This window comes from Takifugu rubripes, chromosome 12, assembly GCF_901000725.2.
Source record: "Takifugu rubripes chromosome 12, fTakRub1.2, whole genome shotgun sequence".
Taxonomy (NCBI): Eukaryota; Metazoa; Chordata; class Actinopteri; order Tetraodontiformes; family Tetraodontidae; genus Takifugu; species Takifugu rubripes.
In genome coordinates, this window is record NC_042296.1 from 4,962,017 (window position 1) to 4,987,865 (window position 25,849).

Genomic DNA, 25,849 nt, shown 5'->3' on the forward strand with positions numbered 1-25,849 from the left:
CGTCATAATGACGAGAGGGTGACGAACTTTACAGAGAAACGTGGTGAAGGATACAGAGGAAGATAACATGAAGAGCGTTCTGTGACATGCAGATCGTGTGATGATGAAGGGGGAACCACTGGTTGGCTAGGAAACAGGAATAAAGGAAATCTGAGCATACAATTGCAGATGTAGAATGTAAGATGGGATATCTGAGCATGGACAATGCCAGAGGGCACGTCAGAGCCTCCTGGCTGAACACCATTAATCCACTCACATGGCCAATGGACTGGGAAAATAGAGGGAAAAATAAGTAATTTAGCCCGGAGGAATGCCGTGACCACAAGAGTACCAGCATGTGTAACGCTTCCTGATGAAAATGCAAAGCCAGATAAATGTCAATCAGGGCCAGTTTTGGCAAACATACAAGCACGCATGTGGTTCGGTTTCCATGTCGACAGAGGCAAAATGTCGCCCGGAATGTGTTTGCATGTGCAATCAGATGATGGAAGCTGTGAGGTCGGAGTTGAGCTGTGACAGTGGCACTGTCAGCGCTGTGGTGTGCGTGATTTATGAGCTCATCTGTCACCACCAGCCCCTTTCCTGTGGGGGGGGTGGGGTGGTATCCAGCTTTATACATTTCCAGCCGCCCCCCCCCCCCCCCCCCCCCCTTCTATAATTTGGTTTTGCTATTTTAGATTTATTATTATCTCATCTGTCAGTTTAATATGTTTACACAGACTGGCTTAATGCTTGTGATGCTTTTTCCATTGCTGTTCTGGATCTCAGCAAGTCCATTGATGGTAGACAGGCACAGACAAGGAGGAAACCACGGCAACGCCATCAGAAGATTAAACTTTGAAAATGCATTACATCGAATCCGCAGCAGCACTAAATGAATCAATACAAGAGAAACGCTTTGACAAGGTTCAAGATGGCTGTGCTGAAATCACAGATTGAAGTTTTTAAAAGGTAGGCAGCAAAAGTATAACACACACACACACATTTCTCTCATTTATAGACATACTTCATTACCCAGCTCTTTTTCATCACCACCCCAACTATCTCTATAACCCTAATCCATATTAGTACCCTGGCTTAAACCCAATTCAAACCTCAAACTTAAAACTTTTTAACCCTCAAACAGTCCCTTGTAGGTAAGGGCCCCAGCAAAATGGCCACATCTCCCAACCATGACCCCACTTTGTCAGTAGAATGAGTATTTTGGTACTTGGTCTGTAATAACTGTCAGGTCACACGTACATTTTGCGATGGAGCTGTAGAGCACCGTGGTAAAGCCCAAAAGATGACAGTAATGTTCTAAGAGCACAAAATAAGGAAATAAATTCCAGCACAGGCTAAAGTAGCTGATTCTCTTGCCACTTTTCTCTTTTAACCATCGAGTGGTTAAAATAAATCTGCTCAACTGATGCAAAGCTCTCAAAAAGCTCCGGTGAAGGCCTGCTGAACAGCCATTGCTCCCTTTCATTCTGCCTTTTTTTTTTTTTCAAATCACATCTAAAAGAATTTTCGGCAGTATTTACTCACTGTAAGGCCACGTGCAACTCAAAGAGCAGTCCACCATCTGGTGGTCTTCACTGGAAATGTTGTCAAATGCACATGGTGGTCGGCCAAGTACATCCAGAGCCTGAAGCGTGCCAGGCCGATACGGACAAACCACTTCTACATCAGTCTTCTCCAGACAGAAGATGCCCTTCAAGAACAGCTTGCCAAACTTTTCTTCCTGATGTTAATCATACCTCCCACCATGTTCGTCTCACTAGCTCGGCATGGCAATAACGTTAAAAATACGAAGATTCTTGACCAACTTCCTTGCCTACAAACATGTGTAAAAGCCACAACCCTGACGAACAGCAACAGATACCATAACATGTGCAGTTCAAGGGAAAAAAGGGAAAACTGAAGGCTGTGGGTTGTCATGCTGAGAAGATTTCTTCAATGAGGGGTTGTGTTCTGTCCTGCTGTGGTCAATTGCAGGTGTGCACTGTACTTCGGCTTCTGCCTTCAGTCTCAACACAAACTCCAAATGGCCTTTATTATTTGGTCCAGACTCGTTATGTTTAGTATATTTTAGAGGCTTCTTTGCCTCCGACGCTCGATGTTGCTGTGGGTCTCTAGATGCATCACCACCACTTATGGCTGTTTAAAAAGAAAAGACAAACAGAAGAGGACAGATGCACTCATGATACAAACAGAAAGGCCCAAAGGGGTGAAACCAGAGTCCCGCTGATAGGGAATGTCTTTACGACTGCTCCGACGTTCAGCCGAGCCTGAACCAGAGCGATGGGCCTAGCCGCAGTCGCCTGAATTAACCCTCCCGACATGTTTCCACTGTAATGGGAAAGTCGACCATATTCAAGCGGCTTTGGGGATTTTAGCAAAAACAAGGTTGTCTCAATAATGGATGAATCCTCAGCCTCATTCCAGAGGAAAACAGAAGAATTTGCGTAAAGGAGGCGATTGTTGCGTCGCCATATCAATATTTTCACATCTTCCTCTTTCAGCCATCTTTCCTTCGGTCTGGACTTAATTTCGGGATTTTATCCCCTCCAATCCTGACTTCTTTTGACTCTTAATTCTACTTGTCCTCGACAAAATCGGAACATTTGGCACCGCCGCCGTGCATTTTGTCTTGTCCTTTGTTGCTTGCATTCATGCAAATCCATGTTCACCCCTTTATCCTCGGTAGATTTATTGCATTTCGGTTTTGGTTGCACCTTTAATCCCCTTTGCATGTCTACATTTTCTGTAACTGTTCCCATTTTTATGATTTAATGGACTGGTTTGCACCTTGCTTTTTGATTTAATTGCTCATTCTTAATAAAAATAAAAAAAAGGAAAAAAAACATCAAGACAAGCCTCCCCCCGCCTCCACGGTCCATATTTGGACCCGTCTCTTGTGTTTGCGTTGTAACTGTGACAGGAGGAACACACCCGGAGGACTGGCCTACATGGGAAAAGAAAAACACACTCGCAGGGCTGTTAGACTATGACAGTCTAGGAAATGCAGCCAAGATCTCCTGTGGTCACAGCTGCGCTTGGTTGTGACCGGGAATGTGCCGGCATTCGTAAAGATGTGCCACGGCTTGTAAAGATCCACTCCTCTCTCTTTTAATCTCCCTTTGTCTCCTCAGCACAGAGTGACACCGACTATCAGTAAGGTGCTAATTGGATGCTGCAGTCAAGTATGGTGACCAATCAGCACGTTGAAAGATAATTTCACACTCTCTGCCTTGATAACTGTCAAGGAACCGCTGGAAGCAGAAGTGGCTGAGACTTTTGTACAGCAATCTCATTTCAGGTCAGACTGAAGCAACCAAAAAAAAACAGTGTAGACCCAAGGTAGCGCGCTTGGGTGTCTATGTGAGTTGGGCTTCTAAGATTCTCGACAGGAGATCTGATGCATTAACTAACATCAGTAAATAAAGACATACAAACTTGCAACCCATCTCTCTCCAGTAGCATCCAATCACTCTCCCCCTGGGTCGAGGTGGAACAGTCAACAGATGGTTTTCCAACACTGCAGTTGAGAGAGGCCGATCAATCAAAAGCAATGAATTCATTTCCCATTGCGATAGTAACATCTGAATCATATTAATCGGCTGCGCTGAAAGTCAGATCTGTTAGCAAAATGAAGCCAAAAAAGGTGATTTTCTTTCAGTGGCATCCTTTCGTGCTGCTCTTAAATTGTCTGTGACAGAAAAACAGGAAATATGGGAAATATAAATGGTCTGATCTATTTGAACGTATTAATAAATCAGTGCACACATCAAGTATTTGATGTGGTTTTGCAAGGACAAGGTCACCTCTGCAGTCCCATCAAAGCTAACACCCGGGCCCAAAGTGAGAACCTCTCACCTATGGCAGCATTACGGCCGTGCATTAGAGATTAGCGCTGACAGAAATGACAATTACCCGTCTCTCTCTTTGCCTCTAACCTGACATGCCCCTGCCCTTTATGCTCCAAACTCCCCCATTACCCAGGTCCAGTCAGCCCCCGATGCTGTTGCTAGGTCACTTTATGTGTTTAGAGCCCCTGCAGCCACCAGGGTTCGGCTCGAATTAGCCTCGTTGCCTTCCACAGGATGGGCTATTTACACATGTTGCCAGGAAATTAAGCGCTCGGCTGTCATTGGGAGATCTGTCGAGGGTTCATGGCATATTGAGTTTGCACGGCAGGGCACGTGGACGCACTCGCTTCCTGAACAATTTCTGAGCAACATGGGGACTTTTACCCCCTTTTTTGCATTTAGGTTTATTGGATGATGGCGACATCTTTAATTAGTATAAATCTTCTGTTCGCTACGCCTGAATGAGGATGTAGTGTATTCATAGAGTTGAAGCCTTAACAACACAATTTCATCTATTTTACGTTCTTTCTGAAGGAATGTGTGAAATTTCCAGGGCAACCACTACTTTATACTTCGCTCAGACATGTTTGTCAACATGTCATTCATGTAATTTAACAACACGACAGTTAATTATAGAAAGACATTATAGCTGCCATAGAGCACTTTGTGTGATTTCTTTTTTCTATGTGTTTGATTGGTTGCCAAGTCCTTTACACACTGCTGGTAAAAGAACACGCCGTCTAAACGTAGACTCATCCGCCGCCGCTGACTGTGAATTACAGAAAATATTAATTCGACAGAAATGATGTGTTTGATTTGCGATTTCATGTTTATTATGGAGCAACGTCGGCCCCGCAGTTGTTCTCACTTAAGTGAATTAAACAGAGACTCGTTCCGATTCAGAATTATTCCTCGCCTCGCTCATTAAGTGACTTCGGAACCTTCGGTATGATATGGCTAATCCTGTAGAATCACGAATGATCGTGGAAATGGTTCAGCGTGTATTTGTTGAGGAAGCTTTTCAATTATCGGTCTGGCTTACTCACAGGGTAACATCTGCTGTGACGCAGCCAGACCAGAAATGGGAAAATTGCGGAGATTTTTGCTCAATAAGAAGGAACAAGACTCCCCAGCTTACCGAGTCCATCTCTGCCCATCAGTGGATCAGAAACTCTCCCTTCAACAGGAGGAGGATGGCGGTGTTGTCTGCTTTTCTTTCTGTTTGTCTCTGAAGTCCACTGGCCTTTTCCTTGAGCGGGGTCATGGGGAGGGGTGGAGCCTGTCCCAGTACGGGCTACAGGAGGCCAACACCCTGTCTCAGAGCTGACATACAGAGACAAACAAACGTTGGATATCTGGTATCGCAGAGTAAATTTCATGAAAGGTCAATGTTTGTCCAAACAAGGACGCAGATGATGTGCTCTCTGCACCAGCCTCTCTTCAGGGGACGATGCATTACCCTCTCGTCTGTCTCCATCCAGGTCTCACTATCGCCAGAAGACATCCAAGGCTATTTAAAATGACTATAACTAATAAACAGGAACAAAAGAATAAATTCTAGCCCCCAACAATTAAAATTAAGCGGCTAGAAGAACGCCCCCTGGTGGTCATTACTGATAACTGTAGACTTGTGATGACTTATTTCTAGTCTTTTCTCACGTTTATCAGTCTTATTTCATGGAGAAAAAGGTTTCCTGCTGTTCCTCATCTCATTAGACTTAGTATTGAAACCCATTGACGTCTCATTCCCACGTAGTTTCGCTGGGTGAGTGGCAACCTGGAGTCACACTTAGACAGTGAGATTTCTCCAAAACTGTATTTTAAATCATGTTTTTCGACTCTTGCCACCCAATCTGTCGAACTTTTGTCACTGAAGTTGCCAGTAAGGAACCTGGGGAAAATGTCTTCGGGGGCGGAGGGAGGTGGGGCGGTCCTCATTCACTGCAGATGCGCTGGGAAGTGAAAACCTAGCTTACAACATTTGAAGTCATCCTATTAACCGTGTCATCCTGCTACATGTGCATGCACGTACACCCAGTTCATGCAATAACAATCACGTGTCCCCTATTTCACAAGTAATGTACAACGTGCACATTTGTCTGGAAACCCTAACCGAGATTATGGGCGCCACAGAAAGCGTCTCTGGTCGGCCTTCATGACCGTGAGAATGTCAGAGTGGAAATTTGTCATGTTTCATTTGGCTTCCATGCCATTTTGATTACCCTGTATCGCTCCTTCCATTCTCTCCCACCCCCATCACTCACTAAAATACACACTCACTCTTTCTCACACACACACGCACCACCTCGCATGACTGGCAGAGCACATGCCTGCTCCCCGGGGCACTGCAGTCCTTTTATTAGAAATGTATTCTATCAGTACTTTTAATGTAAAAATGCAATAAAGTCATTTCACGCCATGTTGAGCAACTTCGGCACATTATTGTTGGGTCTCGGCGGCTTTCCGTAGCACGACGGGACCCACATCTGTGCACTATCACACAAACACACACACACACACAAACTCTCATCCTCGAACCCTTGTGCACTGCTGGCAGATGGTGAAATAGAAATTGGTTGCAATTCATTGGTCCCTTGCTGCATCAAAAACCAGCAACAGGAAGTGTCGCGAGTGTCGCAGAGCTCCGAACGGATTTGGCTGCAGCGACAACAGAAACCGGTTCCACTCTACGGGGGGGTCTAAACATTTCCTCTTTGTCCTTTCACTTATTTAAAAATGATCAAAAGGACTTTATTGCACTGCTGCATGATTTACTATTCTCTTTCACGGTACAGACTCCTAGACTAGACCCACCCCCCCCACCCAGAAAACTTCTAGCAAGCAAACTTTGCACAGCAGGTGCTCCTGGGAGGAAATGCAGCGAGAACTGATGAGTTATGCAATCACATCAGGCCAGGGAATGCTTATTATTGAGCTGTTTGGCTTTGTTTGTTTGTTTGTTTGTTTTACCCCCCCCCAATTTATCTCTCAATGGCAAATGTCTTCTCATCTCCTCTGAAATGTTGCGCTCTCCCCCATTTGATATGCATACAATCTAGCTGCTCCCGATTGCTCATCGGCAGAATGACAGACACAGCGGCTTATCGGCGACAGTTCAAATCATAATTTCTCCCATCACTCCTTCGCTTTATCAAAAGCAATTTTCTCACAAAGATGCCTGGATGGCTTTTGTTGAAGACGGGGCATTTAAAAAAATAACCCAAAGAAACAGGTCTGAGAATGGCAGATGCTGGGACATCACACGGTAATTTGTTCTGAGATGGAACAATTAGAAACTCCAGGACCAATTCTTCAGCGGCTCTCTGCATTGTCTCTTTGGCCGATGGCCTCGTCTCCATTAATCAGGAGAAACTCGTTGACCACCAATTTAGAATAATGGCAGCTCATTCCTTTTCGAAGCAGAAACCCCCCCACCCCCTTCCGTAAAGCAGAGCTGTCAGTGTTATTCAAATACTGGGATGTCATTTCCACAGAAGACGCTGGCTCCATTGCTGCCGATTTTCTTGGCGTGCAAGTGTGTTTTTGCCAGTCTGGGCCCAGTCTAGCGTGCAAGGTAAAATGGAAATGGAACTCTTAATAAAGGAGACGCTGCCCTTCATACAATGTGTACTTAACAAAATGCAGCAACTTTAAAAGAAAATTTGACTAGATTTCTCCACTTGCTGACTCGATCCTGAGGGCACTGAAGCAATGTTGGCCTAAATAATGCAAAACCTGCCGCCTCCAAAACAGGCAGAACATCCAAGGTGCTTTATCACATGCTAGAATCAATTACTGCAACATTCACCTCTCTTTTTGCCCAACACTCCTGGTACGCCATGTGAAATAGTTCTTTCCCCCTCTAAATGCATAGGGGAAACGGGGGTAATATATTTGTGATGTATTGGGCATATTAGTGTTTGTCCTCTACACCAGTAGGGGGTGTTCTGTTAAATTAAAAGGTCTGTGTACAGGTGGTTGGAATAAAGTGTGTGTGAAACTATTCATGAGGTGGCCGGTCCTCTCCTGAGCCGTTTAGCATATTGATGCTAGTAATTACATTACTCTGTTTGGCAAAAAGTCACAACAATATTCACTATTTTTAAATGCACCAAAATTTGGATTATATTTCCAATTAGAGGATTTCAGGTGTTCTCCAACTTTAGCAGCAAACCTCCCTTTACTCATGTTTAGCTTTAATTAACATGCTAATAGTGCAGTTTGAATTGGTCCTACTGTACACTGTTTGGACTGAGTGTATGCGAGTGTGTGTGTGAGGGAGAGCGAGAGCGAGAGAGAAGAAAGATGCTGCTGCAGTTCTGTGACCCAGAAAAGCACTGAGACAGAGAACCGACTCTCTTTGTGCGGTGACAGGAGGAGGAATCCAAGCACCGGCTCTCGGCTTCAGTGAGCAAGGCAGCACCCTCTCAATCAGTCCTTCCTTCTCCCCCCCTAAACTACCCTTACCAAAGAGATGTGCAATTCCCTCATTCCAGGGTGGACAGGCTGCCAGGTTGCCCCAGCCCCTCGAGAGTTAGCATGTGAGCATCTAAGTCCCCAGCTATATCGTCACAATAACTGAGTTACAGTGACTGAATACTGATAAAGCATCCCTCTGTGTATTGTCCGTATTCTAAAACCCGTGTCAATATTCCACCAAATAACATAGCCGCATTTGATATTTTATTTTTTTTTGTACCACAACGCGTCATTGTGGCGTAATTGAACTGGTCCCCTGAAGAAAAATACAGTGCAGAGATAAGAAGGGTGACGCAACAAGGGAGCGCATCTGCGATGTATCATGGCAACCAAGGCAGATGGAGGGAAGGAGAGCGGGAGGAAGGCCATTCACAGCTGCACAACCGATTTGTCACACACCCTCGCCGAATGCACGCGCGTTATCGCGGAACATCAATCAGGCGAGCAGCGAGCGTATTGTCTTTGCAATGAAAAGACCCTTTACACGGAAAGCCAAATTAACTTTCTTTAATTACACCCCCTTGCTGTGCGCGGCATCGGAAAGACAGTTGGCCTCCTTAACATCCAAGCGTGCGCAACATTAGCTGAGTGATAACAACCCCTGACCTGCTGTATAATAAGCTAAGCTGGAGTAACACACTGAGTTCACCGTCCACTTGGGCACTCAATTAGATACGGAGATCCCGCTGCAATGACATTTATCTGAGATTTAGACGGACTTCAAAGCTGGGAACATGTAATTTACTGTTTTGAGATCAAGCGTCACACGACTTTGTAGTTTCTGATTTTAGCCTGCTTTAACCTCTGGGCTTTGAAGCCCTTTTTTCACCGAGTTCAGCTCAGTTAGGGCTCTGTCCACCCGATTAATGTCCTTTCGCTCCGAAAAAGTGATGAAAACTGGCAATCCGGTTATGCTCGGTTTGTGGCAAGCACGTTTATTTACACCCCAGATCACTTGCGCACACTCTATCCAGCCTGCAGTGATAACCTCAAGCGAGGAGACAGATTTGAAGAAAAAGAAAAACAATAGCCTGTGTTAATGCTGGTGGTGCCTTTACTTCCTGGTTGAATGAAGTTGGCTATTTAGTTGAAGTTGGCCATTTTTAAAGCTCTCAAAGCCATGACACCTCCGCACATCCACGTCAGACACACACAATGGTGTCAATACGCACCAAAATATCCCTCCGATGTTAATTACAACTGTAAAAGCACAACACAGACGTTTGTAGATTATATTTCACTGTACCAGGTGCTATTTCTGAGATTCTTTTAGGTTATGGCACGAGAAAAAATATTGGAGAAGCTAGAGGGCTACTTTAATGGTAAATACAAAAACCAGCATTTTCTTGGGGAATAAAAGAACAGCTATACAAAAACAAACTGGATGCACAAAGATCAATACCAATCTCATGTTTCGGTTGCTGACAGGATGGCAAAACCTGGAGGCGACGAGCATAATGAGGAAGAAGCTCGACTCACCGTTAGCCCATTAGCCCAAGCAACAACAACGAGCAGCACCCAAATATCTTTATTGTACTCACTGAATCACAGTGTTCAATGAGAATAACATGCAAATGACAGGCTGAGGTGCTGAACAGGGCTTTTATTACATCTCCACCAGCAATCTCATATTAGTAATAGTTATAAACACATTCAGCCAACTAGATAATACAATTATATCAGTCTGGGGTGGGCTGAAGTGGGCATCATTGTGATGCCCCGCAGAACAATAATATGACTGCCACTCTAGTGTGAATCCCAATGTTGTGATGTTGTTACAGCAAAGGACCTGTTGCTCTTGTCATAAATCAGCAGCCCAAATAAACAGCAGTTGTGCAGCAGAGAGTGATTAATGTAATCAAAAAATAACCACAACTGAGCCGTCGCTAAAACTTTGCTTCACTGACAGGAATCAATAAAGTGATGTTTACTGAAGCTGTTTTAATGACTGCAGTGTGTCATGGGAGAGGGGCTGGATTTGATCACAATGGCAGATGAGGACGCGTGTTAAGAGTCCTTCATTTCATCCGGAGCACCATGGGGACACCAGCCAGAGAGACCACACAGGAGTAAGGCGACTGGAACAGGGGTCTGTGTGATGGTTCTGGGCCTTTTCAAATCTCCATGTTTACGGTATTCCTGTGTGGATAAAGCCTCATCTTCTTAACCCTTCTGTGGTCGTGGGGAGGGTACACAATTGGCGAAGACAGAGTGAACCCCTGGCTGAGCCGCCAGTTCATTGCAGGCCCCGATATGAGTGTTTGTGGAATCAGTACCTTGCTCAAGGGTACTTCGTCAGTGCTCTGAAGATGCTCTGGAACCTTCCCCTACTACTAGGACGCCTTCCATGTTTTGCACTGGGGCTTGAATCAAGAACCCTCCACTTCTCAACAGACTGAGCTACCACCCCCCACCTAATAAAACCTAAGCCTGGAAGTGAAATGTCGAATTTACTTAAAAATACAAAACGTGGAAAAATCTGCCATTAAAACAAGTATACCAAGTGAAGTGAATGCAGCAAAAACGCTCACTGTTGTTGTTCAGCATGTTCCAACACGCATAAAGCCCAACAAAATTATGCATTATTCTGTCACTCACCGCCACCTCAGCTGCCGCTCAACTTGGGACAATTTATGCTCATGTCAACCCAGGGCAACAGGGCCACTTAGAGGTAAGGTGTCAACAGTGGCACGGGCACACATATTTATCCAACAACAATTTATGGAGAAGAAGACGCGTCGACAGATCTGACCCCGAGGGACCTGAGCTGGGAGAAGAGAGGAGGCTGGCAAGTCAGAGTCATATTACTCCAGACCGGGGAGAAAGGCGGGGATGGTGGTGATTTTGAGGCATTAAAAGATCTTTATAATGAATCCATGCATCGGAATGATGAATGATTGCTATGAAATCCAAAACCGGTTTCATGGCGGCGTAATGAAGATGGGTGAAATCGAGGGTGAGGGGATTGGGTTCAAGAACATGAAAGTCCGGGTAGAAAAGAAAGCGCCAAATGTAATGAAAGCAGCAGCATGGAAAATCTATAGAGGACGGAGCGGGGAGGAGAGATGGAATGTTAGTCCCCTCTGCTGCAATAAGCCTCCAGCGGTGAGGGTAAGAGGCAGGGAGGCCAGTGTTTCTGGCAGAGCCTTATCTCATCTTCAGCCTGGAGTAAAACCCATTTTCCAACCCTGAGACTATAAAACACAAGGTTACCGAACCCCACACCCGTGACACCCCTATTTAGAGAGGGGCCTCGGCCCAACATAAAAATGCATAACGCCATCGACGCGAAGGTAGCGTTGGGCTTAAGACCCGGGCTTCCACCATCTGCGAGGAGAGACGCGGCGTGACTTTGCAGCCCAAGTGAGGAGACGGCGCACTGTTGTGTTTCCTGCATTATCCTTTAGAGTTTATTTAATTAGGATAATTGCATTGCTCCTAACCTTGAAGAGCAGATGTTGTGTGACTGCGCAACTGTGCTAACACCTACCCCCAGCTTGCCCCGCTGGGACGTTCCTCCTCGCACACCGACCTCAATGTGACAAGTGCCACCCCCATCGTCGCCAAAAGGGCCGAGCTGTGTGACGGGGGCGTCAGGCCCCGTTCAGGAAGAACACCACACGAGTCATAACAATTGCTGACAAGTGTTTCCTGTTTGTCCCCCCACCAGCTTCTCATCCATTCACCAGCACCATCTCCTCAAGCTCGGCCCGAGGAGCTGACACTGAGGCAGGGAGGATGGAGAGACCATCGGGAGGGTGCGAGAAATAAACCGGAGGAAGACAAAATAAGATGACTCTTTCTATCGCATCCAGTCAGAAAAATGCCCGCTAGTTTCTTGAGTTTCTTGTCTAGTTCGCTCACTTGCAGAAGCCACGAGGATGAAATGTTTGCTGTGACAGAAACACAGAGTCTGGCAGCGGGAGATGCAAACGCGGGGTGGCTGAGGCTAACACTCGCCCACAGCCAGCGCCTGCTTGATTGAACTGTGTATTTCATCCGTCTTTATCTCCGGCTCACGCACGCTAATGCATATAAAAGGGTACTACGCAGAAGAGACAGGGATGGGAAGCAGCACACCACCACGCAGAAACCAATCCCCCGCTCTATTTTCTCACAGCCACGTTAATTAGGTCAATTAATCTGTTGCGTGTTTGGCACCACGGAGCCCCCGCTGCAAATTCACACTGCATTAAGAGCAGCGTCATGCTAATTCGCCAGTGTGCAGATTTCCGATCCCTTTGGCTCAACTCAGGCTCCCTCTTGGATATCAAAGCGATCGAGTAGAAACAGACCTGACCCAAACTGCAATTTGAAAAGAAGTTTTCTGTGGGTGGAGCATGGGGTCAAATTTACCCCAATTACGGTTGTCCCTCTTCCTCAGTCGTACACTCATCAGTTAAAGATCAGAGCTCGAGTCAGTCTCACCAGTCGCACTTAGTCTCATACTTGCAAGTAGAACTTATTAGATTCCCTGGGATTCTTCTGGGCAAGACTGAAGAACGAGCAGGCAGAGCTAAGCGTAGGCCTACTGTCCGTCCCACCTCCAAACCACTCCCCCATAGATTCCTGTTAATTGTTCCTGGAAATGTTGATGGAACTGGACAAATTGCTACCAGGACATGTGAAACCAGGATGATTGTGTTTCCATTGAAACACTGGAATTGTTCCAGGCTGAACAGTTTATGGCTCATAGTGAACCTCTTGAGCTGAAGATGACAATTAGGAGCTTATATCTCACCCCAATGCCATTTTACTGGGAAAAATTACACTTGAGTAATATCCAAGTCTAGACAGTGTGCTCGTTCACCGCTAAATGATACCAGAGTCAAGTAGAAACAACTTGTAGCAATGTGACTGGGAAAAGAACAAGGATAATCAGATTGTACACTCCGAGCGGTGATTGTGTTGAATCTATTACAGCATTTAAAGGCTGGTCAACTGTCACTGAACGAGGGGAGATTTATTTTGGGTGGAACATTTTTATTGATTTTGAAATTACCAAGTGTCTTGCTGTCAGAGTCATTTAAATGTCAGCCGCAGCATGTTCAAATACCTTTTTAAAAAATGGGAGGTTGAGAGTTAGAACTTTTTGGTTTGGGAGGAGTGGGGAGCAATTTACGTTTATATAATCTCAATTTACAGTCAAAACAAATCGATATCAAAGCGAAAGCAAATCTGATATCAACAGTAGCTTCACAGCCTATTTGGCTCACAGCTACAGCGGCGCTTTAGCAGCCAAGTCATTTTACCTCTTAGGATGTGATCGCTTTTGTTTGAATCTACAGTAAGGTTAAAATATGGGTAAACGGATCTGAAATTTGTGAATAAAACAGTTCCTGTCATGTGGAGCATCAGCGGCTACATATTGATCTCTTTTATTCAGTATCAGCTATTAAAGAATTATGGAACTACAGCGCAGTAAGATGTTGTAATATGCAACAAAGGTTTTTACAGATCTGGAACTGCAACTTCTCATATGTTCATCCTGTCTTATTTTAGCATAAAACCTAAATACATTTCTGTCCAACTTTGTTAGACTACAATTTGCTGTTACTCATCAATAAAACATGTGTCTGCTACATTTATTTTAATGTCCCCAAGCACCGCTGAGCTCTAAAGTAGTAGAGCCATTAAAATTGACTGCGTTTATTGCAGGATGAACCGTCTCATTATTATGATCCAAAATACCACTTGAATGCATGATATAATTCTGTATTCCCATTGTCTGCCTTCTGAAGTGCGGGCTTGTGAGAGAGTACTTGGATTCAGACCCTCCGCAAGGCTGCGTGGAAAAATAGCCGTACTAATCTGCTATTACTTGAAAATGATGAAATGTGAGCTCGGCATTTTCGTTTCAGTTGTTTCAGACACTGTAGAAAAGTGTAAAGAGGTGATGGAGGCTTAATTTCAGGCAATGCATTAGGGGGCTGAGCCACAGAACCGAGTCTGAGAGGCTGTGTGTGTGCGTGTGTGTGCGCGCGCGCGTGTGTGTGTGTGTGTGTGCGTGTGTGTGTGTGTGCCCTTTATCAGATGCTTGCAGAGTGCAGCACATGGGGATCGATAGAGCTTTGGCCTGAGACAGGGAGACAGTACCTGGATCTCAGCCGGCCTCCACTGTTCCTCTCATTGATCTTCATTACCTGGTGAGAACGAAGCTGGAGCAGGAGAGAGCTGGACGCTGTGGTCGTATGGAGCCAAATCAGGGCCAAAAGGTTTTATCACTTGAAAGAAACTGAATTAAATCCAAAGCTAACATTTAAAAAGGACATTTTTGATGTTGAGATAAACCAGTTATTACATTTTAGTTTTTTGGGGTTTTTTTTAGATTTGTTACAATTCTGCATTTATATTTTCAGTTTCAGTAACATTTTCTTCAATTTCAAGTTGTACTTTTTCTGGTTCAGACTTGTGGTCCTGATCAGGCATGTCAGCGGGTAAGTGAAAACTACCCTGGTCGTGTTGCCTTCAGGGAACGTAGGCCATTTGACATGTTAAAATTCAACACAAACTCTATCTCATGGGTAAAACTGGCCGCAAAAAAAACCCATGCTTCAAAACTGATGTTGCACCTACACCTGTTTAATCCTCAAGGTAATCTCCCATAATAACGATTTGTCTCATCAGTGTTTCCCATCATATATTTCCATCTCAAAGTTTGTTGATTTTTTCAAATGTTCCAACCGTTTGTCCCTGATGTGGTTCCATGCACATGCTGAAGCGTAAATTTGTCTAGTTTAACAAGAAATTTAATTCCAATCTGGCCCCACTTTGTCACAGAAGCTAAAAAGAGGACATCACTAAAAAAAAAAAAAAAAAAGAAAAAAAACAGATTTAATAGGGAAAAGTAATTAACTGAAATTCAAAAGCAGTTTTCACCCTTTAAGACGGTTTATTCAGAAGGGTTTTTATTTGTATTCAGCTGCTGAACACCACACTGTCAAGGTCTGTGAGACTGCAACAAAACAGAATTCAGTGATGTGGAGTAAATAACTCAAGTGATTTTATATTGTATCTATTCAAACAAGAACCCTTTTAAACAGCAGGTACATGGACGCGGGAGGGAAATGAGCTAAGAGAAATGATGAGACACAGCAAAGGAACCGGACAAGTGAACGAAAGGTGGTTTATTGAATAACCAAAGCTCTCAGGTGCCATTCTCCCTCGGTGACTTAAGTTAATTCAATTCCCACCCCCCCTCCTCCTCCCTGCCCAGCCTTGTCTGGAAGTCGAGGGCATCAAAGCATATCGGAAAAGCACTAAATGATTGTAACTCAATTGTTGCCGGGCCATCATAGATTCTTTGGCTGGAAAAAAGTTGGACGGGAGACAAGGGCTCCTTCTCTGTCACCCCCACCCTCTGCAGGCACGCTGGACGTGAACGTGTGAATGGGGGCTTTTGGGCACCGAGCTTTACACAAAATGGACACCATAAAATATCCCGAAGAGGAAGTCACCGTTTGGCATCTGTTAGAGTTGCCTTCACACACAAATGCAAGGTGGAGCTTCGTCGGGCAAGTGATGGTAACAGTTGAGGCCTGAACTTCCCAGCCAATCACGGAACATCGAGTTACGTCACAACAGACCGAAAATCTTTACTCAGCAACAGCCGATGCTCAAGAGTTACCTCAACACACTTGACCTCCACCTCTAAAAGTTGACAATCAATATCCATTACACCAACAACTCCTCCAGCTTGTGTAATCAACCGTAATTTATGCAGACACGCATAAATCCATACGGAAATCGCCACGTGTCAGGTGAAGGAGATTGACGGTCCTGTGGAAGCGAACGGTGAAAATCAAAGCCTGGCGTTCACATGCAGTTCGAGTTTAGCTTCTCCTGTGTCTATCAGTTGAAATCGTGTGATCAGATGGAAGGAAGCCAAAATACTCAGGAACACATCAGAATCCAACGTTCTGTGTCATTATCTTAACTGCCAACAGGAGTCAAAGTATAGATTTGAACTCCAATGTTAGATTAATGCACAGGAATAGATCCTTTTTTTGGCTACACCCGTCACGCTGAAAAGGTCGAGCTCATGACTCAAGCCGCCAACACCTCCAACAGTCCAACGGCCGCAGTGAGTCATTCCCGCCCTGTTTTTCGGGAACCTGCCATAAATTCGGGTGGCCGGCGTAGCTTTAATATGCAGTCTCGTCGAAGGGGGAACATCCAAACCAGTTTTTGCCATCTATATTAATACATTTCCTACAGATTGGTACGACTCCAAAACTCCTTTCCCTCACCAATCAATTTCATCTTCGCACTAGAGCAGACGGCGAGCTCGCTAGCTCTCCCAGTATGACTAATACATAACACAGGGGACAGCATAATCACCCATTTCCACTGACAATGTCATTGCAAAGGCCACCGCCATTAGAGGTTGATGCTAACAGACAAACAGCTGCCCACTGACCATGCACCCCCCCAGGAGGTATACATTATTTCTATAATGAACAATAACTGGCATGGATAGCATGATTTTTTCATACAATATGTTGATTTAGAGGCTAACAGGAAGCATTAACGGCACCCACAACCTGCCTCGAATGTGGATCCCTCAAAATGAACTACTTTGGACCCCGAGCAGGACCCTTCGGGGGCTCACAGCATCAGAGTGGACACATTCATATTCGCCCTCCTTTAGGGATGATTCAACGCACTTCAGGGGCCAAATAACACGCTTTTAGACAATCAGACATGTTCGGTGTGGTGCTGAAACATGTGGCTGGTGGGTGTCGTGACTCATCCCTATTAATCTGTGGGGGTTAAGTGATTGTTGTGGGATCAGAATACTGGCTTCTTGGTTACGGAGTGTGGACAATAATAGCTCAACAGCTGCCGAACGCTCTGTTATGACTTTCAGGGTCCACAGCAGATGACTTGTAACAATCTTGACAGTCTGTTGACCTTTTAACAGACAGGATACACGATTACAAAGCAGGTTGTAAACCTCTCTGCCTCAGCTGTACTCCGCTGTACTTTATGTTCATTTAGAAACGCTGACATGAGAAGGCTTCATTGTCATCATGCTGGTGTAGCTGTGTTAAAATCTGAGAAAATCTGAGTTTAAACCCGAGTTGACTAACCGACTCCCGTCTCCTCCCCAGCATTCGCTTTCATCCTAGAGTTCCTCCTCTAGCTGCCCTACTTTTAATTGTGTTTCTTCTCACAGCAAAGTTCTCTCCACAGAGCTGCTTTTGGGGCTATTATCATGTGTTATTTTATGCCTGGGGTTTATATTGCTTTGAGTTTTTCCTTTGAGCATCTGCATGTCAAACAGGGAGGGGGAGGGAGAGAGAGAGAGAGATCACTGCAAGACCCATTGTAAAGAAACCAGTTGATTCCAGGATTCCCTCCTTGCTCTGGAATGGGAACAGTAAAATAGCTTCATTTGCATTCTGCGTCATACAGAAACAGAAAGGCTACAGTTACTGTAATTGTCTGGTACTTTTACCCTTCTTCCCAAAACTCTTTATTCTCCTCTTTAATCCTGCCAACCGTCGTTCACTTCCTCAAACTGACACGTCATCGCATCGTTAGGCCGCCACCGGCTGGGCTCGGCCTGCTTGCACACTATATTCTGATTGGCACTTCTTTTGTTTGCCTCCATGCTTCCTGTTGTGGAACTCCAGTCCCAGTTATAAGAAATTTAAAGGCGTTATAAGAAAGACTATTGGGGAAAAGTAACAATTAAAAGTAATTATAAATAAAATGAAATTTAAAAAACAGCAATATACATTGTAGACAACTTTCAACAACTTTAGCTTTGCTAAGTGGGGTAGCTAATATGTGTGTTTTCATTCTTCCATTTTGATCATGAAAGTTTAACTTCACACGCACACACACACACACACACACACACACACACACACACACACACACACACACACAACCCCCCCCTCTCTGCTGCTGCATTGTTCTGCTGGTCACTCTTCCACTGGTGGCCCCTGAGGGTCTTCTCAGTGCTCTTTGTTGGGGCCCTTTATGATCTTTTGGACTTGACAAGTCCAAGGATGTGAAGTTTCTGCAACTGTAAATGTACATTTAGCACCATCAAAAGTTGCTTGTTTTGCAGGAAACTCTGAGACCCAATGTGCCCTTTGTCAAAATCTAAACTTTTATTCTTGTTGAATTTTCATGCCTTTTGCCTCATGTAACTAGTTCTGTGCTCCTTCAACGATTCATTAGTCCCGATTTTGCAAAAATACTTGGCAATTAAAGTTTTACTAACCTATTTTATGAACCCATATTTCTCAAATTACATTTGTTTACACATCAGGGTGGTGGAAATGCAAATTGGTGCACAGAACTGAATCCCAGAAGAGCAGCTTTAGTCTCATTTTCTTATAGATGAAAAACTAATACCACTAATCCATTAATGCATAATACTGTAAGTCATCAGCCTCCAGGAGCCTCCGCCAGAGTTGTTTAACCCCCACCTGATCCCTGCCTCTTGCCTGCAGCTGGACCTTAGTGACCGTTGTTGTGGTCCACCCACATCAGCCAACTGCAATAGCAAGTTGTACAGTAAATGATTCCAACAGCCCTGATCCTAGCTAGATTCCCTATCTGCGAGTGGCGCGAGGTCACCTGGAATGTCGAAGTTACTTTCACTTTCACAGTGTGAACACTGTGAAATCACATGTGAACTGCTAGGACTAGTCATTGGAGTTGCTAACAAGGACGTTGTGATTTCACACATCGCCGATACATGTACCGGTACACGTCAGCTGCTTGTTTTGGTGGGATATATTGAAGCACGTAAACGCCATATGGGCGCATTAACAAGGTTGGAGATGTGATTTTTGACAGAAGAGGACGTGAATGTGAAATTAGCCTGCGCAACAGTTGTACTTGACAGCCTGTGTCAAGGATAACACGCTCCATGGCTGTCTATACATATGTTTATTAGTATTTATTTGCAGAACAGATCATCCTCGTCTACATACACATCAGTTCAGGCTGCAGGTGGTAGTTAGACTTGGGCTGGGTTTTTTTTTTTCTTATGATGGCAGCTCTGGCAATTTGTGCTTGTGGACAAAAGCGCAAACCTGACAAAATAAGTCTGTCACGCCTCAGTGTGCCAAAAACTCTGGAAAGAGGATTTGGACAGACGCAGAGTTAGCTCAGAGATTGCTTGAAAAACTCCAGCATCGAAGTTAAGCAACAGCTGGCACGTCCAAAATAAGGAAGCTGTCCGAAATGGAGGAGAAGCAAACAATCCCGGGACGAAAGTCTGGGGTCGCACAGAGAAAAACAAGAAAAAGCTATATTAGAATCATGGTCCTCATTAATATCTCAGCAGGTGGTCACGTGTTACATTAAAGCAATGTAATCCGGTTTCAGCTAACAGCTGTTTGATTTGCTACAATCCTTCCAGCCCCCTCCCTGGAGATCAGTTTCACTTTTCAGTTTTTCCCCATCAAGCATTTTTATGTTAAAACTTCTTAAAGAGTCAGTGTGAGAGACAGAAACAGGGAGCCAATAAAGCAGAGAGAACAGTCCGAGGGAGGGGGGCCAGACAACGTCCGCCGCCGCTGTCACAACATACAGCGCAAGAAGGTCTGGTTCGGTAACCCCCCCCACCACAGTGACAAGACAGATCTGTGGGTAAAGACGGGTGGATGTGGGGAAGGCGGAGGAGCGCTGGGATAGTGTGTTGAAGCTTTTATTTGACTTACAGTTTTGGAAGAGATGGAAGAAAAAAACCGGGACAAAATCTAGATGAATGGGGGGCAGTAATCCACAAACCGATGATACTGGGACCATCAGGGAGGCGCGAAGCCGAGTCGGGGTTATATCCATAAAGGATATAACCTGGAGGCCCAGGTGAGAGGGACGGAGACACAGGTATCAGGGCAGATATCAGGGCAATCAGGGGTCAAGAGAGGTTAACGAGACACAGGGACACTGAACACGAGGGAAAGTAAACACACAAAGGTCATAAAAGTAACTGTGAACCCGTTTCATCAAAACAAAACGCTCATGTTTATCGCATTTATTCATAAATGCTAATTACAACTATCAACTTTTCTGATTTACTCCAGCGGACTGTTGTAAGCACCAGTTGGCCGTGCGTCCTCTCAGAATGAAAGCATGGAGCATCAGCATTCTCTAGAGGCCAGAGGAGAACACAACATATTCCTGAACAGAAAGACATTCATCTTTCTGTCTGCCATCGCTCCCGTCTGCTGAAAATACATCCTACTGTAACGTCTCTTACAGCCTGGAGCGGACTGCATCCTGACCAGCCTGATAAATCGAGACGTTTCTGAGCCTGGCTGCTATCATGTGCAAACAGGATTCATCTGAGAAGAACCTGTTTTTGAACGTATAAAGTTTCAAGGTTGAGCAGCAGGACGTTGGCACGCCTCAAATGAACCTTGTATGTACGTCAGCTGGCTGACTCCCTTATTTCATTCAGGGAAGCAAAGTCTTCCTGCTTCTTCTGGGCACGTTTGTTGAAGTCAGTGCAAGTAAAAAGTGTGTGTGTGTGTGTGAGAGAGAGAGAGAGAGAGAGGGAGCAGGGGACGGGGAGGGAGAGAGAAAGAGAGATCAGTGCAAGACCCATTGTAAGCAAACCAGTTGATTCTTCAGGATTCCCTCCCTGCTCTGGAATTTACGGTTTTGGTCTCTGTTTAACAGATCATATGTGGTGCAGACGGGAACAGTAAAATAGCTTCATTTGCATTCTGCGTCATACAGAAACAGAAAGGCTACAGTTACTGTAAATGTCTGGTACTTTTACCCTTCCTCCCAAAACTCTTTATTCTCCTCTTTAATCCTGCCAACCGTCGTTCACTCCCTCAAACTGACGTCATCGCATCGTTAGGCCGCCACCGCCTGGGCTCGGCCTGCTTGCACACTATATTCTGACTGGCACTTCTTTTGTTTGCCTCCATGCTGCCTGTTGTGGAACTCCAGTCCCAGTTATAAGAAATTTAAAGGCGTTATAAGAAAGACTATTGGGAAAAATTAACAATTAAAAGTAAATGTAAATAAAATGAAATTTAATAAACAGCAATATACATTGTAGACTTTCAACAACTTTAGCTTTGCTAAGTGGGGTAGCTAATACGTGTGTTTTCATTCTTCCGTTTTGATCATGAAAGTTTAACTTCACACACACACACACACAAACACTAAGCATCCTTATCACAGTGTCTTTCATTCTCACATCAGACTGACAGTTGATGCTATCATGTGTTTCTTTTTCTCTGTCTACAAATAGCCCCAAAGCAAGTTCCGTGCACATGTGCGCACGCGCGTGTGTGTTTGGTGTTTGTGATACTCCACCCACCATCCCATTGCTGCGTACCTTAAAACAGAACACAACTCAGGTTAGAATCCGACAGGTACCATCGTCACAAGGTCACCCAGGATACGTCCTCCTGTTGAGGGAGACGAGGCTCGAGGTAAAATCTTTGTTCTGAATCATTTCATCTGAAGAAAGGGGAGTTAACACCTGGTGGATCTTTAGAGATTTAAGAGTAACAGAACAGGGCAGTTAAAAGGCTCAGAATGCTTCACGTTGTGGAGCGCTTTGCACAGCTTTTGTAAAGGTAGGTGGAGAAAAGTGTGTAGAAAACCTGCCTCACTTTAAGTACTGTAGCTGAAGGCCAGTAGGAGATATCAATTCAATCAAACCAGGGACCAGAGAACCAGGTAAATTATTTATTTTTCCTAAGAGGGATCACAAAAGAGCTTTGAACCCATGTTGTTAGCATGAGACTTGACGCATTCAGACAGAGAAGAATTCAGAAGCAGCTGAACCTGTCGAGCAGGTGTCAGCCGGGAACCATTCGCATGAGGGGCTTCGGAAACCAGACGCAAAGACCTGGATTGAACTTTGGGATTTAATGGGAACCTTGTCATATCACCGATCGAGAGAGAGATCTTTGGAAAGTCTTTGGGTGTGGGTGTTTTTAATTCAACCTGCGTGGTGAGCTGTGTAAATTTGCATTGTGCAGATGTGCAAATAGACAGAATGAATACATGAAATAAAGCTGAGGGGGTAAAAAACACTGCTAAGAGATGACTAGACCGGATTCAGACACAATAAGCACTGTACGCCTTTTAAGACTTCGCATTTCTGGGTAATTAAATAGTTTTATCCACTCGGATGAGATGACGTATTGATGGAAATGTCTATTTTCGCTGCTCTGCTACACTGTTGGCACTTATTGAGTCGCCTCCTTTTATGCTCCACGCTCTCTAATAGTCAGCGATGGCTGCTGGAGTGCGGAAACAGAGACTGCTTTGACAGCTTAATAAGGGTACGCTGATGCCGAAATGGTGGAGGAAAGTGCTTCTGGATTTCAAAGACGAGACATTAGACGTTCGACGGGACATTTCTGCGACGGAGCCATGAACAGCAACGCTGGAATCAAACTTGTTCCCTCTCAGGCTATTCACCACGAACCAAATGTAAACGTACTTTCTTTTTCCCTTCTTAATTTAACTTACAGTGGGACATAGGGATATCACATGGGTCGCCAAATGAGATGGAATTAGGGAATGTTTGGGGGCGATTTTAAAATGAGTGCAGCAAATCATTCTGTCAAGCCTTCAAAGAGAGGAACAGTTATTAAATAGCTTTTTTTTTTTAAAAAAAAAAAACATATATTCTGTTCTTCAACTTTAACGCAGCAAAATGAACCCACCACGATCTGCAGAGCTGCTACTGGTCGCAGATGCTGACAATTCCGTGTGTTCTCGACTGAAGAGGAGAAGCTGCAGCATGAGAAAAAGTGGAAGCCCAGAGGAGATGTCTAAACTTCTAATTAAGCAAAGTTCCAGCGTGTTAAATTACAACGCTGAGACTGTTTGCTCGGTATGGAGGTCAATCAATGCGCTAACACATTTTAGCATCAGGTGTCATCACTTGATGTACAACACGAGCAGAATACTGGTTAATGGTTTGCAATAGCACAATAGTATCGACATGGTTGTGTTGCTATCAGAGCGATTAGAGAGGCTTGTCTGGAGTCTGGATCGCATGCTCAACAGATCTAAAATATGTTCACAACAACTTGTGAAGGACTGGAAAGGTGGCCACCAGCACATCCCTGGAAGAACACAAATGAGAACACAGTTAAATCCTCATCCCCATACACAAAAATTCCACCCAACCTCTCCTTCCTCTCTCCCGGAGCAAATGGGGTCCCACAGAATGATGACAAACGCAAATCCCTCCGGTTCTTTGTAGATTAGAGAGACGGCTGCGGCTGTTGGATCAGACGCGCTGTTCAAACAGCTGATTAATGGAGCTGCGGGTGTCGGTTTGTCTTTTCAGTGCGGGACTCTTTGATCATGACTCATTCATTGATCTATAATGAGTCAGTGCCTCTGAGTGTCAATACGGAGCCGCTGCGATGCACTGTCTGTGGGAAACTATGGTCTGCTTGTTTAATGTCCTCTCAACCAATTGGTTAGCATTGTTTGTCTAACTTTTCAAGCTTTGAAAAACTAGCCTTTTGTTCTATTAATCAAGACCAAATAAAGCCACCAATGACTTCTATTCTGATAGTTAATCAGACCTAATGAGTTGTGGTTATGTAAGACATAAACCTTTGAAATCGCTATCCCTGAATAACCACCGCCGCCGCTGTCACTGTTAACTGTGTCACACACTGTGATTTTTGCAGCGCATTAAGTTAAACTTTAGTTTGGGATGAAACCAGGAGCTTCTTGCTCTGTGAAGAGGGAAACTGCCTCCATGATTTGGATAGCACTCTTAAGAAGGCTAAAGTTAGGTTAGTATTATAGTTGCTAATACTCTGGAGTTGACTTGGCTAATCTGAGCAACAAAATCCCAATATTGATGTTAAAGTGCACCATTTTCTTCTATAAACAAGGGATTTTGCTCAAGATCCATATGAGAAAATAAATCCTTTAAAACAATCGAATCTACTAAAGTGTTGGTTAATTTTGAAAGAATTCTCTGTGAAACTCACCATTTTGATATTGTTCTTTTATAGTTCAGGGTGAGATCATCAGGAACCTTCCTATAACCAAAGAGTTTCTTCAGTTCCTCCACCTGTGAATAAGTGCAGCAGGGATGAACTGGTCTGCACTGGAGGCCCTGATCAGCGGGGTCAACAAGTACTCCACCGTGTTCGGACGCGTCTGGCTGTCCATGGTCTTCGTTTTCCGAGTGATGGTGTTTGTGGTTGCGGCTCAGCGGGTGTGGGGCGACGACAGCAAGGACTTTGTCTGCAACACGGCCCAGCCGGGCTGCAACAACGTGTGCTACGACAGCATCTTCCCCATCTCACACATCCGCCTGTGGGCCCTGCAGCTCATTTTCGTCACTTGCCCGTCGCTGATGGTGGTGGGCCACGTCAAGTATCGGGAGAAGAAAGACTCCCAGTACACCACCTCGCACCACGGGAAACACCTGTACGCCAATCCTGGAAAGAAGCGTGGAGGGTTGTGGTGGACCTACCTGGTAAGAACAGAAGAAAAAAAATGCTCTCTTTGAAAGATTGTTAGGGACAATCACTCAAACTCAAATGGGTTTGTGTCAAAATCAAGTCAGAGGATCAGCCAAAGCAGATTTTAGTTTTATCCCCTAATTTAATGACAGTAACATGTATTTTCTTCTAGGCGAGTCTGATTTTCAAGGCCGGCTTTGACGCTGGTTTCCTGTACATCCTCTATCACGTCTACGACGGTTATGACATGCCCCGCCTCTCTAAGTGCTCCCTGGAGCCGTGCCCCAACACAGTGGACTGCTTCATCTCGCGGCCCACTGAGAAGAAGATCTTCACCCTCTTCATGGTGATCTCTTCTGCCGTCTGCATCCTGATGTGCCTCTGTGAGATGATCTACCTCATCTGCAAGCGCGTTCACAAACTCATTAAGCGAAGGAACGAGGTGGAGAGAAGGTTGTTCGCCGAGAGTCACGAGATGGCCCCTCTGGCAGCACCAAGGTCCGAGCTGAGGTCCAAATCATCGATCAGGGTGGATCCAACCGCCTCTGTCCAGGACCTCACCGAAGAGAAGCGGCCACCTGAGAAACAAAAGATCGCAGCATAGTGGAGAAACCGAACAAAGAGATGTATGTGCTCACCAGACTGTGGAAAACTGCTCCATGAACTCAGCTGAGGAGGCAATGATTTTAGATCTAAACGGCTTTTAACGTTTTATTATCATTCAAGCTGAAGAGAAAGCAATTGCTTATGCATGAATGTCCATTTCTATATTTGCATTGCTGGGATGTTTTTCTTTTGTTCTCCTTCACGTAAAACGAGAAGATCCTGGACATTTTGCACTGTTTTCTAATGACAACAAGGAAAAACTAGGTCACAGAGTTCTTATTAGGAGTTGTTGTTGAGGTTTTCAACTTTTTGTTAATTGTTACAGCTTATACGTTTTATTTAAAATACAAAAATATAATTGCATGCATGCAGTAATATATTTTCTGTATATTTTATATTTTAAGTACTAAACACGTTTAAAATAGTTGTGGGTTCGTTTTTCTGTGTACAAAAATAACATTACATTTTACA

The 25,849-nt window shown here is 44.6% G+C and overlaps 1 protein-coding gene across 5 annotated transcripts; it reads left to right on the forward strand.

Moving 5' to 3' along the window:
- Positions 1-21,344: 21,344 nt before the first annotated feature.
- Positions 21,345-25,802, forward strand: gjb9b (gap junction protein beta 9b). Of its 5 annotated transcripts, none has more exons than XM_011609063.2 (4): positions 21,345-22,763; positions 22,986-24,091; positions 24,317-24,786; positions 24,945-25,802. In XM_011609063.2, exons 3-4 carry the CDS (start codon positions 24,397-24,399, stop codon positions 25,374-25,376), a joined length of 822 nt encoding a protein of 273 aa, XP_011607365.1. In that variant the 5' UTR covers positions 21,345-22,763; positions 22,986-24,091; positions 24,317-24,396; the 3' UTR covers positions 25,377-25,802. The 5 variants fall into 5 exon arrangements, with proteins under 5 accessions (XP_011607365.1, XP_029701258.1, XP_029701257.1 ...); XM_029845398.1 differs by having other exon boundaries at positions 21,345-21,751; positions 22,558-24,091; XM_029845397.1 differs by having other exon boundaries at positions 21,345-23,169.
- The last annotated feature ends 47 nt before the right edge of the window (positions 25,803-25,849 follow it).